At 38.5% G+C, this 18,384-nt stretch overlaps 2 protein-coding genes across 2 annotated transcripts in view; both read left to right on the top strand.

The window, feature by feature from the left end:
* Positions 1-1,771, top strand: part of LOC107756354 (plexin-A2-like) — a 50,205-nt gene extending 48,434 nt beyond the window's left edge. Inside the window, exon 5 of the mRNA XM_016573402.1 lies at positions 1,689-1,771. Coding sequence (XP_016428888.1) covers positions 1,689-1,771 — 83 coding nt within the window. The remainder of the gene's footprint in view (positions 1-1,688) is intronic.
* Positions 1,772-4,665: 2,894 nt separating this feature from the next.
* Positions 4,666-18,384, top strand: part of LOC107756353 (plexin-A2-like) — a 15,234-nt gene continuing 1,515 nt past the window's right edge. Inside the window, exons 1-6 of the mRNA XM_016573401.1 lie at positions 4,666-4,679; positions 5,915-6,029; positions 7,771-7,971; positions 8,927-9,023; positions 9,393-9,592; positions 15,297-15,448. Of these exons, the coding sequence (XP_016428887.1) occupies positions 4,666-4,679; positions 5,915-6,029; positions 7,771-7,971; positions 8,927-9,023; positions 9,393-9,592; positions 15,297-15,448 (779 nt within the window). The remainder of the gene's footprint in view (positions 4,680-5,914; positions 6,030-7,770; positions 7,972-8,926; positions 9,024-9,392; positions 9,593-15,296; positions 15,449-18,384) is intronic.

Genomic DNA, 18,384 nt, shown 5'->3' with positions numbered 1-18,384 from the left:
AATCACAATAATCCCCTCCCAGCCCACAGTAAATGACAGCTCTGTTTACCCACAACCCCCATGCACTTGTTGGGGGGAACGTTATCCAATCAGTGGCTTCCCTCAGGTAAATGTCATCTAATCCCTCGGTGCCTCATATTTGCCGCTTCTCTCTTAGCTGAATCGGGCTCGATAGGATCACAGATGCATTTTAAATTACATTTTAAAATATATTAAAATAGATATTATATTTCACACTATTGCGCTTTTGCTGTTTGTTTGTTTGTTTGTTCAAATAAGTGCAGTCTTCCTGAGCATGAGACTTAAAAAAATATTACAAAATCTTATTGGCCCCAAACTTTTGTGTACATGTAATATTTATTTTGAATTGGCTAGTTTGTGCAAGTAAATTTATTTAAACTGGTTGTTAAAAGTTCAGATGGATTGTGTTATGTTCTGTAATTGCTGTTAATAAATCTGTCAGAAAAAAAAATATGCTAAAGTTTCGCCTTTAGGGGTACAACAGCCTGGAAGCCTTTTACAAAAAATAACCATGGTTTTATTACTGTAACCACTGTTTACCACAGTATTTTTAGTGAAACTGCAGTAACCACAAATTTGCCATGGTAATAACAATAATAATAATACATTTTAGTACTTATGTAACACCATGTTTATTTTTCATGAGGTACCCTAAAAGGTGGACCTTTGAAACTTATCTACCCTTAAAGCATGCATACTTGTATGGTACTAATATGCTCCCTTTTAGGGGTATAGTTGCACCTTTGAGGTTACTGCCCCAGTAAAGGGCTAAAATACAATTATAGTATATTTTATTTCTGACAGTGTAAACAAAAAAGGTCTATGAAATGTTAAAAAACATGGCTTTAAAATCTAATATTAAGTGAGTATAATTACTGAATATATTCTTTTAATAATTTAAAAGATCAGTTTAGTTTATAGGTATCGGTATCGATATAGATACTGGGCTTGAAAATATCGGTATCGGATCGAAAATAAAATAAGAGGTATCGCCCATCCCTAATAGGAACATATGAGCATCGATCATGTGTGGAAATACCCATTCATTGACTACGTTTATATGGACATCAGTAATCTAATTATTTACCTTATTCTAAATAAGCCAATATTATGATTATGGTGTTTACATGAGTTGCTTTTAGAATATTCCTTTCATGTTCCCGTTTTACATGTTATAGTACATAGTTCGATTAATGGCACACGTCATTACGTCCCCGCGTGACGCCATCCGACGTCCCCTCCGTAATTTCACGTGTAAACATATAGTTCCGTCTTCGTGATGATGCCATGTACAGGTAATAGTGTGATTAAGGTGTGTACATGTCTACACTGCACATCAATAATGCGACTAAAATAGGAATACTCCACATGTCTTAATTCAATTTCTGTTTACTTCGAATATGACTTTAGCCGGATTAAGGTCATCAAAAATCTCTGTTTACATGGTAGATTCTTAATCAGAGTATTGTCTTAATCGTGTTAAAATCGGATTATTGTTGTCCATGTAAACGTACTCATTGAGTGGTGGGTGTGGTCAATCCTATTCCTAGTTTATTTCCAATAGCTGCAAGGCACGAGACGGTTGGGCGTTTGGGAATTGCATGCCAGTTATTGTCCTTGGCATATGCTGCAAAAACATGTTTAAAAAGCCAGCTTTTACCTTTCAGTCCGTTCATCCCTGTTACGAGGAGCGGAAACAGGTGGGAAGGAGGCAAGAGAAGAGGAAGTGGTGCTTTCGGGTCACGGCTGACTCCCACACATTGTATGCTAGCTGAATCGCTGCCTGTTTGGGATGGAGCTCGTGCTTATTTGAGTTTGAAGAGCTGGCTGCTTATCGAGCGCAAGCGTTTGGTCTGAACGCCGATCGGCATTCTCCACGCAGCCACCCTGCCAAACGGGATTGGCCTGGCTGGTGTTCTGCGGCGCTGCCAGCCGCTCCGCCGCCATTACATCGATGCTGCCGCCCGCGGGCCTGTTTCACATTAACAGCAGGGCTCAGCTGTGTTTTGTGTGACAATAGCATGTCTCAACACAAAAAAAAAAGCCAAATATGCTCATATTGGTTTGGATGCCACGCACTGCAGAGCTGCTCGAGGCTCCACTTGACTGTAAGAATACGATGCGAGGAATGCCAAGTATTAATCAGAAGACAGCTTGAGCATGAAGCAAGCTGAAAAAAGGGTGGCAAACCAAACACAGCAGAATGCGATGTGGCAGAAATGTTCTCAACTCTTACTCTCTTGCTCTCTTTTCAGACTGGTCCGCGTTGCTGTGATATTTGTCTTTATGATGTATTCGTCCCACATACGCAGCCCTGCTGATATTTCTCTCACTTCCTGTATCATAGAGTATCAGCGTTGTGTCACAGCGCTCAACCAGCTCACTCCACACGCTGTGATTGTTTCAAAAGTGTTATGCAATACAGAAAAACTGTGAATGTTTCGGGCCCACGGGCGTTTTGATGATATTCAAAGAGCTTATCAAGGCTGAGTCTGGCGCCGCACCAGATTCTCGCAGTGAGTTTGAACTCTCCAAATCATATTTTGCAGGACACCAGTGTCACATCCCTCCCAGGCTGCACTTTTCCGTAACTGGCGAAAGCCTCATACAGTTCTGCTGGTGTACAGACACCAGCAGAAAAGGAAAGTTGTTTCAGAGGAAGAGCAAGTTGTTTTTATTCAAAGTTATAATTAAGATTAATATGAATTTTTATTAAAGATTTTCAAGATAAACAATTATTTTCTTGGAATAGCATTCACAAGTGAATCTGTCACACAAAAAGTCCAGGAATGTGTCTTTAGAAAATAAACTGGCTTTGGTTAAATTGCTTGACACTACATAGGGTTGTTTTTGATTGCATAACTCGTTACGACTCAATCTGAATTCTTTTTCTGATACATCATGAGATATACGATGTGTCATACCATCTACCCAGGGGCGCGTTGCTGTGATATTTGTCTTTATGATGTAGGCTATTCATCCCACATACGCAACCCTGCTGATATTTCTCTCACTTCCTGTGTCGTAGAGTGTCAGCGTTGTGTCACAGCACTCAGCCAGCTCACTCCGCACGCTGTGAATGTTTCAAAAGTGTTACGCAGCACGGAAAAACTGAATGTTTCGGGCCCACAGGCGTTTGATAATATTCAAAGAGTTTATCAAGGCTGCGTCTGGCAGCGCACCAGATTCTCACAGCGAGTTTGAACTCTCCAAATCGTTTTTTGCAGGACGCCAGTGTCACGTCCCTCCCAGGCTGCACTTTTCCGTAACTGGCGAAAGCCTCATGGCTATAAAAAGAATCCATTATGGCAAATGCTAGCTGATTGCTTAACATTTCTCAAGTGTGTCGAGGCTGAGATGTCTGAATTGCTGAATCTAAGAGTGCTGTGGGTTTGGCACTCCGGCTGGAGGCATCGCTGTCTGTCACAGTTCAATTCCACTTCATCTGCTGTGATGGCTGATCAGAGAGGAGCGAGTTCGACTGCATCTCAACTCTCCAGGAGGCCCACTGATAAACAACCGCTTGTGTCTGAGCGAGCTTTGTGTCTTTGTTCACTCCGCGCCTCCAAACTCCCCTCTTGTGCGTGTTTATGTGTGCTTTAGCGTATATTCCTAGCCTCTCGTGTGCGTTTGTAACCACCTTTCATATGCGTGCCTTCTGCGGAGAACAGATGCTGCTCGATGCAGGAGATCACAGAGCCCCCCCAGTAGCTGGAAGCTTTCTAAAACGCTCAGGAAGAGGTAGCTTCCAAGGGCGCTGATTGGTTGGCGCCAAAAAACTCGCTCCCCTCCCCATTCCCGACACTTCCTCGCTCTATCACGGCAGTGTCACCCGAGCATCTGATAGATCTGGAACTAATCAAACAAACCCTCTGTATCCAGTCCCTCTGAACACGCACCCCTTGCGTGTGGAAGACCTCACACCGAGCTCTGTTGGCCCTCTGTGCCAGTGCCACAGGGGATTATGGGTAATCTGAGGCAGAATGGCCCCTCCTTGTGTGTTCAACCTGGCTCAGTTTCTGGCACATTTAGCCTTACCAAATTTCCTCCCACTCTCCCTTTCTCTTCAAAAGTTGTGAAATGCTCTAATTTATCTTGAGTTCCCAACAGAGTGATTAAGTACACCGTGGTATATCGGTTTTTAGCTCGCGATTGCTGTATGAATCTCACCACCCAATCCGGTTGGCCCATCTGAACACAGTGGCCCAATGGCAAGCCGGCTCTGATGAATATTTTAGCATAAATCCTTCTGCATAATTTAACCATCAAGCAGAAAACACAAACTCTTGGACGCCAAAGAGCTGTAGAGGTTTATAGCTCTAGAAGCATCTCCAAGATTCCTCAACATCAAATATATGACATGGTCCTCTACAAATAGAGCAAAGCCTGCTCGCCCTAGCATGGCTTTGCTTCTGAATTGGAGGGACTGATGTAAGTGTTTATTGGAACGTGTTGGTATTATGGATTCTGGACGTGCTCTTTCTTGTAAGCTGTGCTCATCTGCATATAAATGATGAATAGAGAGCTTACCGCTGCAGGCACGCACACTGAGACATGCAAACACACATGCTCGTAATGTATGGCTGTATTCTCTCATTGTTTGCCTACTGCATACTGGAATACTGATTATACAACTAAATAGAGATGGCGCACAGGAAGTGAAGCGATACAAGATCACAACCCTGGTTTATGTCAATTTTGGCCTTAAATGAAACACTTAACCTCACGTTGTTCCCGTGAGACGGTGCTCGCAATTAACATACCGTGAATGGCTGAATAACAACCAAAAATAGCTGTGCATTCAAACACTTCACTATATCTGTAAATTAAATAACATTCCATTTCCCTTAAGTGGATTGCGAACTCCTTTACACGATTGTGTAAATATCATGTTATGATCCATGTTTAATTGAAAATTAAGTTTCAGAATATTTTATACTGCCTTGGCTAGATTGTTGTTGTTGTTCAGATGTTGAAATCAGAGTCATAAGTTCTGTATTGGTCCTAATGCAAAATGTTTTGGTGCATAAAATGTTTCAAAATATTTTGTACTTATATGTACTGTATATAAATCTTCAACAATTTTCATATTGTGATATTCAACATTTTCCAATATTCAGAATAATATAAAATAGCATTATACTTGCAGGATATAAATATTATAAATAATATATAATACATTTTATTTTATTTATTTTGAGAATGCAAACCATTTTCTTTTTGGGCTACAGTTAACACAAGTATTATCAAAGGCAAAACTAGTTACTTTGGTTAGCAGCATTGGACTTGATGTAAACAGGCTCTCTTCTAAATGTCCATTTAACTTATAGACTAGACTTTTCTTTCTAGAAGGACTATAAAACACAATTACTCTCACTAACTATTAGAATACTTAGTATTATAATTATTGCAATTAGAGTTAGATTGCGTCTCATTTTCTTTAAGATCATTCCATATTCACTCAGGCAGTCCACTGTCTCACTCACAGACAATGTAGTCCTAATGCAAATCATATATCACGGCACGACTATATGTCTTAATAAAGTCTGTATGTCTCAATACCAGTGATAATAGTACGTCTGAGTTCTAACCTTTGCAGAGCCGCAGTACATCTGTATGTGGGTTTCAGTGGCACAGCGCAGTGGGTTTCAGTGGCACATGCAAATTTTTACAGCACACTTTTAATTTATTCAGCATTAAGCCGCAAAGGTCAAGGACACAGCAGTGCTGGTCTCAAAGGCACAACCTGCTCCCCATTGCTAATCTAAAACCCAGAGCTACGTTTTATGCTGACTACTTTCACAGTACCCTCAAAAAAGGGCTTTGGATCATAAATCAGGGACATCATCTGAGTGGTAATAATACTTTATTCTCGCTCTTTCCATCTGTTTAGGTGTCTTTCCTGTGTGACCAGTTCTTTCCGCTGCCACTGGTGCAAGTACAGAAACCTCTGCACCCACGACCCCTCCAGCTGCTCTTTCCAGGAGGGACGCGTCAACGCCTCTGAGGTACACACACAAACACATACACAAACTGTGTGTTGAGGTTAGAGTCTCTCAGTAGCAAATCTACAGGATCACAAACCTCTGGGGAAGAGCTTCCAATAATAGCTGCTGAAAAAGTGTGTGTGAAGTCGACGGTCGCCTCGCTAGAGAGCATGCGTGTGTGCGTGCGTGTGTGTGTGCATTTGCAGGTGTTCAGCTGATCAATGTGCTACATTACACCCTGTCAGGTGGTAAACACACTTGCTCACCCTCTCACAGCGAGCAATTAGCAGTCGATATCCGGAATATTCTCCCTCGCAGCACACACAGACTTCCCACTTATTAACACACAGCCATATGCACAAAATAAATACACACTTACACAGGAAAAAACTCCTTACGGTGCACCATCAGTCATGGTGTGTGTGTGTGTGTGTGTGTGTACATGTGCATTTGCATTTTTGTGTGTGCAGGCTTGCATGTAAGTGTATGTTTGAGTACATATGCGTTTGTGTATGCCTTTGTGTGTGTGTGTGTTAACCTTATACTTTAGGGAGAAAATTGCTGTCCAAGAAATTAGCTAAATAGAACAAAAGGTTGTGTGGAAATCTTCAAGGGCAATAGTGGTTAATAAATAAAAGAAACATTTTAATTAAAAAACAATTTTCTGTAAAAGGAAGACAATTTTCCTATATATAAATAAAACATTTATTTATTTTATATTTATTTTAACAACTTCAAGTATATATAAATTAAACAACGTATTTGTTGTACAAATTAATTTATACTTTTAAGTGAAAGATGCAACATTTGTTTAATTAATGTTGCCTTCATAATTTATTTCTTCTTGTTAATAGCACTAATTTATTTTATTGTATTTTATTTTTTTTTAAATCTGACACTTTATACATTTAAGTAAAACAACTGTTTATTTGTTTGTTGCACAAATTAAGTTATAATTAAGTGAAAGATGCAACATTTGCTTAATTGATGCCTTCGTAATTTATTTATTTTGTTCTATAGTTTATCTGAAAGTGTATCTTTTTATTATTTTAATTTATTTTTCAACAGGACTGCATGCCTGCATTGCACTTGCCTATTTACATATAGTATGTAACTGTGTTTTTAGCTTCATTTTAAAGTGTGTGTGTATTTGTTTGTTGCACAAATTAAGTTATAATTAAGTGAAAGATGCAACATTTGCTTAATTGATGCCTTCGTAATTTATTTATTTTGTTCTATAGTTTATCTGAAAGTGTATCTTTTTATTATTTTAATTTATTTTTCAACAGGACTGCATGCCTGCATTGCACTTGCCTATTTACATATAGTATGTAACTGTGTTTTTAGCTTCATTTTAAAGTGTGTGTGTGTGTGTGTGTGTGTGTGTGTGTAACTAAGTGTGGTATTAGAGAAACACTAGGGACACCTCTCACAGGCTGACCTACTAGTGCACATCATCTCCACACACAGCTTTTAGAGAGTAACACTTCAACCTGCTTTTAAAGAGCACCTAAGGTTTCGCTGTGTGTGTGTGTGTGTGTGTGTGTGTGTGTATGTGATCATGGGGAAGCGTGTGTGGGAACTGAAGCTGAAGTGTGTTCATTTCTTGCACACACTTCAGTACACTGTATGTTTCTATAAGGCTCTTTCAATTCAGCTTTCATGTTCTCTGCTGAGTACACTTGAATGGTTTAGTATTCTATGTGTTTGCACGTGTTTGTCTTGACTATCTGTTCACCTCTCACTCCCTTCACTCCTTTAGGACTGTCCTCAACTGGTCCGCTCTGAGGAGATCCTGATCCCGGCGGGGGAGGTGAAGCCCATCACACTAAAAGCTCGGAACCTTCCACAACCTCAGTCGGGTCAGCGCGGCTACGAGTGTGTGTTACACATACAAGGAGTCAGTCATAGAGTTACGGCGCTCAGATTCAACAGCTCCAGCGTACAGTGCCAGAACAGCTCGGTATGTTTGGGTTTGCATGTGTACTCATGCGAAAGGTCATAATGAAATCTCATTTTATCTCAATTATTTCTCTTAGACATCAATTCGATTTTATTGAGAACAAACTGAGACCTATGCTTAAGTCTCATGTTTTTTTCTCATAAGAAAGACTCCTGAGTTTCATAAGAGATCTCAACAGTGTCTCAAACTGTGCTCAGATTTGCCAGGAAATGGGAACAAGTGTGCAATCGAAAGTTCAAGATTTTAATATGACCTCAAACATTTCTTATACAATTCTTCCCAGACCAAATCATCTGAGCTATACTTACTGGCTCAATGATGTGAGTTTCAGAAGACATCTCAAATTGAGCTCATATTTGCCAAGATATTAAGTCTCAATAAGAGCTGAAACATTTCTCATTGGATTCTTTCTAAACCTAAAAGATTTGAGCTACACTGTTTACATGTTTTTAAAACACAGTACTCTTAATGTACATCAACACTTGCCATTTGTTGGTCCTAAGGAAAAATTAAGTTGATACTTACAAAGTTGATACTTAAAGTGCATTAAATGTAAGATATTTTACTTTTCTACCGCCACTTTTCACTCTCTTTTTGTCATTATCTTTCAAATGAATATACACACACACACAATGTAAGTAGAGATGAAGGCGATTGGAGCTCAGTGTCCAAGCTGTGTGTTGAAAGTCTTCCTTATTGCTCAGACTGATGATGCAAGTCTGGAGTAACTCAATAAGAGCACTAATACAGTCAAACCACCTCTCTTTTGCTCTCTTTTTCTCTCTCGTGTTATTTGCTTGTGTACTCTGCTGTTTATTCGTTCACTTTTTGGCTGCATGTTGTAATCAATAATTGACAAAGGCAAAGACTAAATTTCATAAACTTTACATTATCTCAGCGTTTACACTGTCAGGAAAATGTTGTAACCTCTTTCCATCTCTTCGTCTCACTGCAGTATCTGTATGAAGGGATGAGGATCAGTGAGCTGCCGGTGGATTTCTCAGTGGTGTGGAATGGAAACTTCATCATTGACAATCCTGAGAACATCAAAGGTAACACATAAAGAAACCCATGAAAATAATGTGTTTATAAGCCAAAACTCTGGAACCTGTCTGATTCTCCCAGAATCATTCTGCCCTAAGTATAATTTGAGGTGGCTGATCGGATTGATTATTATTCGTTCCATGGTTTTATAGAAAAATGAAAGTCTGAAGCTACTTTTCTCATGCTTAGCAAAACCTCTTAAGCATCACAGTTGTGCTGAGCTTCATGATTTCATCAGCCTTGATACATCAATAGCTCAGATAGGTCAACCTAAGTCAAAAAACTTTATCAAAACTTGTAACTTTTTACACCAAACAAAAACCTTATTGCAGCATTCATTTAAAAACACTTTACTAATTTCTACTTGTATGCCACAGTGCACCTGTATAAGTGTGGCGCTCAGAGGGACAGCTGCGGCGTGTGTTTGAAGGCCGAGAGGAAGTTCCAGTGTGGTTGGTGCAGTATGGAGGGCCGCTGTACCCTACGCCAGCACTGTCCCATGTCCAACCCCTACACCAGCCGCTGGCTTCACCTCGCCAGCACAAACGTCAAGTGCACCAACCCTCGAATCACTGAGGTGGGTCCCATATACTATACAGGCCTCGCTCTGTTTTTCTGTAATACTTGATTTCATTTGGGACACATATGGCAGAAATATATCATATAGATAATGTACAGTCAGCTGTCCAATATTTGAATGTTGAATGCCACAATTGACCAATCAGAGTGAAGTGTTCCAGAGATCTCTAAAATTATATATACAGAAAATAAACTATTTTTAATATAATTAAAAAACAATTATTTATAATATATTTATATGTATGTTTCATATAAATGTATAAGAAAAGCAAAATTTTATTTTACATTATATATATTTTTCCTAACAGATATTCTCACGCAGACCTCTGTTTATGTTTTTCAAGTTTCATACACTGAATATTATATATATGACTGTATATATATCCATATATGTATACTACAGTTAAAAAGTTTGGGGTCAGTAGAATTTTTGTTTACTTTAATCAGCAAGAACGCATTAAATTGATCAAAAGTGGCAGTAAAGACATTTCGGTTTCAAATAAATGCTGTTTTTGGAATTTTCTATTCATCAAAGAATCCTGAAAAAAATGCAACACTGTTTCCTCTAAAGTATTTAGCAGCACAATAATAAAAATGTTTCTTGAGCACCAAATCAACATATTAGAATGATTTCTGAAGGATCATGCGACACTGAAGAGAAGACTGGAGTAAATGCTTTTCTGATGAAAGTATACAATACAAATATGTATTCTACATCATTCATAATTCAGACAAATGAACACACACACAGAGTTGTGTGGAGGAGTCTCCATCCTCACATATTTCTACTCTGTAGTCTGACTGAGCTCTTTATTGATTCTGCTATTCATAGACTCTCAGAGAAATGTGAGCTATGTATATCGCGAGTAATATCTCTCTCTCTGTCTCAGCTTCTCTGCCACTCTCATCGTCAGTCGTACTCACTTTAGCTGCCAATATCTCACGTTTTCTTGTAATTAACACAATGTTGAAATGTTGATGGCATACTGTGAGAGGTGTGTGTGTGTGTGTGTGTGTGTCTGCTGGGAGAATGAGGGAAGACATGATGTTTAATTAGTTTAGGTAACGCACCAGTGCTCTGTGTTTAAAGTACCTGATTCATGGAATTCATTGATTCATGTGGCTGTTTTCAGTCTGCATATCACAAGCTGTTGCCCCATGTGCACACCAACCAATTAAAAAGTAAAGGTTATGACTTCCTCCTGTCTGTTTTCATTCAGGATAAATGGGCAAATTAAGGTTATGAACAGCTTCTGTTGTTGACGGAGCATTATTGGTGTATTGGTGTGTGTGTGTGTGTGTGTGTGTATGCATTTATGTTTGTTGCACAATTTATGTTATACCTTTAGCTGAAAGGCTTTTATTTAATGACAACTTCATAATGTATTTATTTTTGTTAAATTGCGCTGTTTTTGTATTTTATCTTATTTTTGTATTTTGTTTTTATTTATTTTTTTATTATTTTTACTAAGGTTGTTTAACAGAGGCTCTGCCAAGCAGTTGTTTCCACGATTGTCTTTTGTTCTTAATTTAGTTATGTTATTTCCTGTGTGTTTTTGTCTGAATATAGACATTCGTAAGCTGATTTGTGCAAATACATAGACATTAGCGAGATCTGCCTACAAGAAAATGACAGTCATGAATGATTAACGCTTCTATTAAGCAGCACTCTATCCCTCCTCTAAAGAATCATTAATATTAATGAGGCTTAAGTCCTCAGTGAAAGCCGAGGGTTCAGCATCAAATGAATGTGGATGAACTTGAAGCTGGTCTTGACGTCACTCTTTGCTTCAGATGGTCTCTGAGCCTCTCCTTAGTAGCTCAGTCATGGAAAAGGTTGGTGTCAGTTCATGCTTCACAGAACTGATCTTGGATCAGCCATGAAAATCTTTTTGAACTTTGGACATTTAATGCAGTTTTATATCAGTATTGATGTTTTGGTTTTGAGTTGTTTTTGGGTAATTGATTATTACTGATTATTACTTTTTATAAATACGACACAAATTTAAAATACGTGTAATATAGCTTAATATTCAAAATCTAATATAGACTATTTATATATAGTTGGGATTTGGGGGGCAAGGATCTCCCGGTCAGCGAATGTCACGGGCCATGTAGAAATGCAGTTGCAACCATCCATGAATTTGTTTCAAAACATGGACCAAAGCCTCAGGAAATAATGTCCTAAATACACATACACACTGGTGCACACAGCTCGACACTGACAGGGAGAGAGACCATCCACGATGAAAATCATCATGAATAAATCATATTGAGCCTGATAGAACCTTCTCTCCCATCAGAGCTACAACGCTTGTCTAGTACAACACAGCCTTTCCACAAAGTCACATGTCTATTTACAGAAGAGCATTCAGCTCGACTCACTCAACCACAAACTCCAATTTTAAACCGGATGCACCACTTTCAAGTCCCTTATTCCTTGCTTTCTTTGCTTAAACACTCGCTTTCTTGGCTGAAGTTCAAACCAAGGCCCTCTTTTCTTTTCCCCTCCCTTTTCAGGCTTTATCGCAGCCAACCACGGGGACATTTAAGAGCAAATAAAGTGTTTAGTGTGCAGTTTATGCAGCAAGAAACAAGTCATAAGCTGAGTTTTATCAAGCCCATAAATTGCATCTCAGTGTGAATTTAGGACGTGCTTGAATCAGCTGAAAAGACTCCAATCCCAGGAACAAATCACACCTTTCGTCCTCCCGCTGCACACTTTCATTACAGCTTCCTAATTATACACAGCAATTGAGTGCGTGAAAACCCTCTGAGGACAGGAAATGCATCCCATTTAGACTTGAACATGCTGGTGTTAAGCATTCTGCATTACTTAATGAAAGAACCATTCCAAACCGTCTGCAGCGCACAATAACAGTTTTTACCTGCAAGAGAACATGATGCCCAGGTGCATGTTAGGTAAGGAGCATCCAGACTTCTGCTTTTTTTTGAAAAGCAAGCATTAAGAATGAAGAGACTTCCTGTTTGTCCCTGAGACACTCTTAAGACATGACACTGGCCCGTGGCTGGGATTGTGTCTGTGTGCATGTGTCCGTATAACTCAAAGCCAAACAACCCATGAGAACTCTGAAGATCTTCTCAAGAAGTCTACATTGTCATTCGGTGGCTGGAATCCAGACAGTCACTTTTGTAATGATGGTGAAATTGCAGACGTGCACAAATTGTAGCTCTGGAACCAGTAGCTGTGTGGTGGAGGAGGCCGACTTCTGGGTCAAACAAGGCAGCGCTTTCACCTCTGAGTGGGTGGACGAGACTTTGAAGTATTGAGTCAGTGCGAGAGATATTTATGCTCTATGAATAAAGCCCATTTGATGTCTGTAATGGCTAGTCAGAACAGCACCGCACTCGGGGTGAAGCTGGAATCTGACGCCCAGACTATTATCACATGAGCTGATGAGATTTAATCTACAGATGAAAGCACTGCCGCCAATGTACACTCCACCATCCTTTCATTATCAAGTCATTTATTTACTTGATTGTTTTATTATTTAGAGCATAAATAATAAGAGTATGTCTGTAAGGATATATATGTAATCTGTAAAGAAGATGTGAATATGTTTGGAGTTGAATAGTGGTACTGCTTTCTGTGGTTTACAGTATATACTGCATACTATTTTAAAAAATGAATACCATGAAGAATGCATAAATGTTTAAATACATAACCTCACAGTGTTTAATGTAGATGAAGTCCAGATTATACTTTTTTTTTAAGCTATACCGTTTTAATTTTTATATTATATTATATTATTATTTTAATAATAATATTATTTTTATTTTTATTATTTCATTTTTTTACATACATTATTTTATTTTATTTTTGCATTTCACAAGAAACACAAACTTGTTTGTCCAAATGTGCAGTATGCGACAAAAGTAATATAAAACCTTTTTTTCCCATGTATAATTATTTAAATATACTGCTGAAATCTATTACATAACAGTAGATTAAATATGCTAAATAAATGTTTTGTGCTCTATTTAACATGAAGTCATGTAATTGTAACATTTATGCTTTTTTAAAGTAGAATACAGTATATACATGCATAAATCATATCCACATTGTGTTCTGGTATCAGGTCTGTATTATTTCAGAAGTTTATTTAGTTTTCTGTAGTTAGTTTGTCTTAGATATAGTCAGTCTGATGCTGACTCGTACTGATATGAATATATATAGCATTCCATTCTTTCTCTTATTGTTCCAGTCTTGTCTAAGAAGCAATAAAAGATTCATAAACTTCCACCCTAAGGTTCACTAGTAGTGACACACTTACTTTACGTCCCAACCAATTAATGTCCCCTAAACTCTCACCGTCACACTCCTCCTGTTGAGCGACTGCAGGATCTAGTTCACTTCCTGCACCACACTGCTCTCAGATCAGTAAACAGGCACACTTAGAAGATGCTCTTGCTTTGATCATGTTGGTTTTTTCTTCCACATGACTGAAAACAAATGCTTTATTGATTGTGTATGGCTGAACTGTGCATGTGGCCTTCTGTCCGTCGCCCTGTCTCTCTCTCTCTCTCTCAGTGATATTTGGATCTGGAGAGGGTCCAGGGCTCAGCTTCTCTTGGGCTTTAACAGCACAGAAGGCTTTTTGGCACCCAGAGCCAAGGTCACGCTGAGTGCCCATATTGTATTTTATGAGAGTACATAAGGCTAGGGCTAAAATGGCCTTGTGATATATTTATTGCCTGTGGCAACAGCATGCAGATCTGCTGCAGTCTTGACTGGAGAATTTTTAGATCTTTGAGTTCAGCTCATGAAAAATGGGGGCAAAAACAAAAGTGTTGCATTTATAATTTTGTTCAGTGTACTTTGCAACTTTAATAGGATAGGAAGTTGCTACAATGAGTTTTACTGATATCTAATTTGGTGCTATTAAAGTGAAACACAATGCAAGGAACAATTATCTTTAAAAGGAAGCCTTTTAAAAGGTTCATTTGGAGACCTTTAATTAGTTAAGGCTTATGCGTGTTAACTTACTTAATTATGTCTCTGTGTGTTATGCAGGTATATATTTGTGTCTTTCCTGATGTTTTTGCATTAAAACATTTCAAATGTTCAATCTTTAAAGTGATAGTTCACCCAAAACTGAATCTTCTGTCATCATTTACTCACCCTCATGTCATTCCAAACTAGTATGAGTTATATATACACTAGCATTCAAAAAAGTATGAAAAGAAATACTTTTGTTCAGCATAGATGCATTAAATTGATTAAAAGTGACAGTAGATACATTTGCAATATTGCAAAATATTTTTATTTGAAATAAATTCTGTTATTCTAAACTTTCTATTTAGAACACTGAAAAAAGGATCACGGTTTCTACAAAAATATTAAGCTTCACACCTGTTTTCAACATTAATAATAAAAACATTTTTTAATACCATTTCAGAATATTTCTGAAGGATCATGTGACACTAAAGTAGCATAATGGCTGCTGAACATTCAGCTTTGCCATTACAGAATTAAATTACATTTTAAAATATATTAAGATAGAAAACAGTTATTTTAAATTAGAATAATATTTAAACCCCAAACTTTTGAATGGTGGTGTATAATATATTTTTACTTTATAGCAAAATATTCAAGTTTTTCAAAAAAAATGACTGACTGAATGATTCACTAAATGAATCAATCACTTAATGAATCACTGACTCTTCCTCTCTCATTTCAGGTGACCCCAGTGGCCGGACCACCAGAAGGGGGCACCAGAGTGACCATCCGTGGTGTGAACCTGGGTCTGTCCTTCTCAGACATGGTCAACAACGTGCAGGTAGCGGGAATCCAGTGCACCCCACAAGAAAACGGCTACATCATTGCTGAACAGTGAGTGACCGTAGAGCTGTAAAACTCTGTCTGAGATTAAAATGGAAAAAACTGGTTTAGCTTATCTTTAATCTTTCTCAAAATAGCAAGAGCTGGAAAAGATAATGTCCTACATTACACATACTGAGAAGCTGTTTCATGGGAAAAAACACCTCGGGTTTTCATCCAGTTCACTTTAAAGCACAGCAGGATGAGTCCATTAAACACACACAGGATCCAATGAACACGGCTTTGATGTCACAAACGTAAAGCAACCAATCAGGGCTAAGTATGAAAGACAGGGTTGGTCATGGTCTTCTCCTTTATGCTTTACTGAGTCTGTCTTATCTGACAAAAACATCTTAACAATGGCAGGAAAACATTTCTGTCTGAAGGGCTAGTTGTCAGCAGTGACCAGGGCTCCTGTGAAGCAGAAACAAGCCCTAATTAGAGTCCAGACAGACCTGGGTTGGTCTCCGCCTGCAGTAGGTCACATTTTTCACAAAAAAAAGCTTTTTTGTCTAAATTTTTATTTGATTAAGAAAAGGACTTTTGGTTAAAAGGTGAAATGTGTCATTTCTGCACACTAGCATTACAGAATTGCAAAAATGATGTTTGTTTTCAAGCAGGTTTCCTTTAAACACTCCCCTCATCTTTGATTGGCCAGACAAACAGCCCCAAACTCATGTCATTGGTTGAGCTGTTGCTGTGTCAAGCTTGTCAGAATTCTTAAACAAAGATGTTTTGAAATCTCCACAGTGTTTACACTTTGAAGAACTCAACCTACAGGTTTAGTTATAGTTGCCTCTGCATATTAAAATGTGATAGAAGAAAGCATATTAACAACAAAATAATTTCAGCTTTAAATTACCTAGGATGTAATTGTAATTTAATTTAGTTTAATTTAGTTGATAATGTAATTTCTGCTAAATGACTAAATGTAAATGTAAATTACCTAGGATGTATTTAGTGCTCTTTATTCTTCACGTAATACACTCCTCATTATCCGTCACTCTTACTGTCTTTTGCTCAAGAAAAATGTCAGAACTGACAGCTAACTGCATATTATTGAGATACTACAGTATTATAGTTTTCATTAATATTTTGAATTCGTTTTTTTATTTATTTTAATTTTAAAGTTTTAGTCATTTTGATTACAAATGTACAAAATCCCTAAATGAAAATGAGAACTAGAAGAAATAAAATAAGTTTAAGTTTTTTTTTATTAATTTATTTTATTTCAGTTAAATTTAAGTAACAATTTTTTTATGGTTTTAATTTTAGTTGACTATAATAACCCAGTGTTGCTAGCACTGGGTTACTAGGACACTGTATCACTGTATCCTACCATCTTTATTCTTGAGAGAAACAGATGTCAGCATTCACCATGTCCAGTTCAACAGAATGTGATGCGATTCTACGTTGCATTAAAACTCACCTCGACCTTATTGTACACAGGCATTCTGAACATTTGGCTTTCAAGAATTTATGCCATCATGTTGTAAGGGGGTATCAATAGCGCATAGCGTCTGCGTGCAGGTGGAGTATGTCTCCACAGCGCCTCTCTTTGCCGCTGAGGTGGGGACAGACGGAGCGATGGGGGAAACGTGCGGTAATTGAAATGTGTGGCGTGCTGCCGGCTGTAGGAGGGAGATTTGTCAGCCCTTCTCTCTTCTGACAGCAGTTTAATCCGAGCGGGACGAAGCCGAGCTGGATTCATTTGTATGGCGCGGCGAAGGGGTGTCACGAGGAAACGGAGAATGCGCCATTGGACCCCATCAAACCCACAGACGGAAATGGGAAGCAAATATCTGTGTTACAACAGTCCTGTCTGGTCGTTTTATACAAAACTTGTACACCTTAAGATACCCAAGCTTGCTGTAGATTATTTTATTTTTATTTATTTTTCCCCTTTTTTATATAAGTAACATAATATGTTAGAGTATGAGCACACACTTGTATTAGGTTGCGGTCACAAAAAGGTCCATTGTTTATTGTCAGTGGTGTAGCAATGGATGAAGCACAGCTCACATAGAAGTCACTTTCAAACCAAGTAACTTTCTGTTGCTCAACATGGCAAATTCACGTGACCAACTTAATTTGTGTGAGGAATCTTGCGCCCTCACTCGAAATTCCCAATCACATGGATTCCTATATTAATGACTGGTTTTCAAGCACAAAAATTCATGAACAAAGGTAAATGTGACTGCACCTTTACATGTCTACTTTTGAATGGCTATCAATGGAGAAAGGTGCATTTTTTCATCCACAAAATGGTGTGATAACAACATCTGCCTGCTAATTTCCAAAGCTCTCCAGCCAAACCTGCACCACGCAGCAGCAATGATTGAGCATTCCAACTTTTACCAACTTTAATTGCCTTAGAAGTGAAAGTCCTCCACTCAGAGTGATTGAGAGGGCATAATGTGCGCTGCGAACAGCTGTGAACGCTGTCTGCCGAACCTGTCAAGACTCACCGCAGGAAGCCACATCACGCCCACAATCACGCAGTCTGCGCCGCATGCGTTCCGACAGTCATCCCTGATGATGCAAACACTCGATATCACCCAAACATCGATTGCAGCACACCCGCCCCCGCGTGCTTTCAACTCAGATTTGAATTCTCATGTCGGTTTCATATTTACTTCGTTTGAGGGCCAGTCAGTGGGCTGTGTTTTTATTATGTCATTTGATCTGGCCACCCTTCCGTGAAGCCGATACCTGATCAGCCCGTATGATGTAGCAACATCGATCTGCTCCCTGATCAGAGTGCATGATAACGCTGTATTGATTTGTGCTGGGCGTCACTGGCTTTCCGTATATGGATGTTTCTGCAACTTCAGGCACTTAAATTTCCCAGGGGTTGATTGTTATTTTTATTTATTTTATATTTTTTTATTTATTTATTAAAACATCATTTATATTTGCATCTTTTGGAAAATTTTGCTGCATCCTTG

Source organism: Sinocyclocheilus rhinocerous, unplaced genomic scaffold, assembly GCF_001515625.1.
Source record: "Sinocyclocheilus rhinocerous isolate Xijiao unplaced genomic scaffold, SAMN03320098_v1.1 scaffold712, whole genome shotgun sequence".
Classification (NCBI taxonomy): domain Eukaryota; kingdom Metazoa; phylum Chordata; class Actinopteri; order Cypriniformes; family Cyprinidae; genus Sinocyclocheilus; species Sinocyclocheilus rhinocerous.
This window is presented reverse-complemented; position numbering and strand designations above follow the sequence as displayed.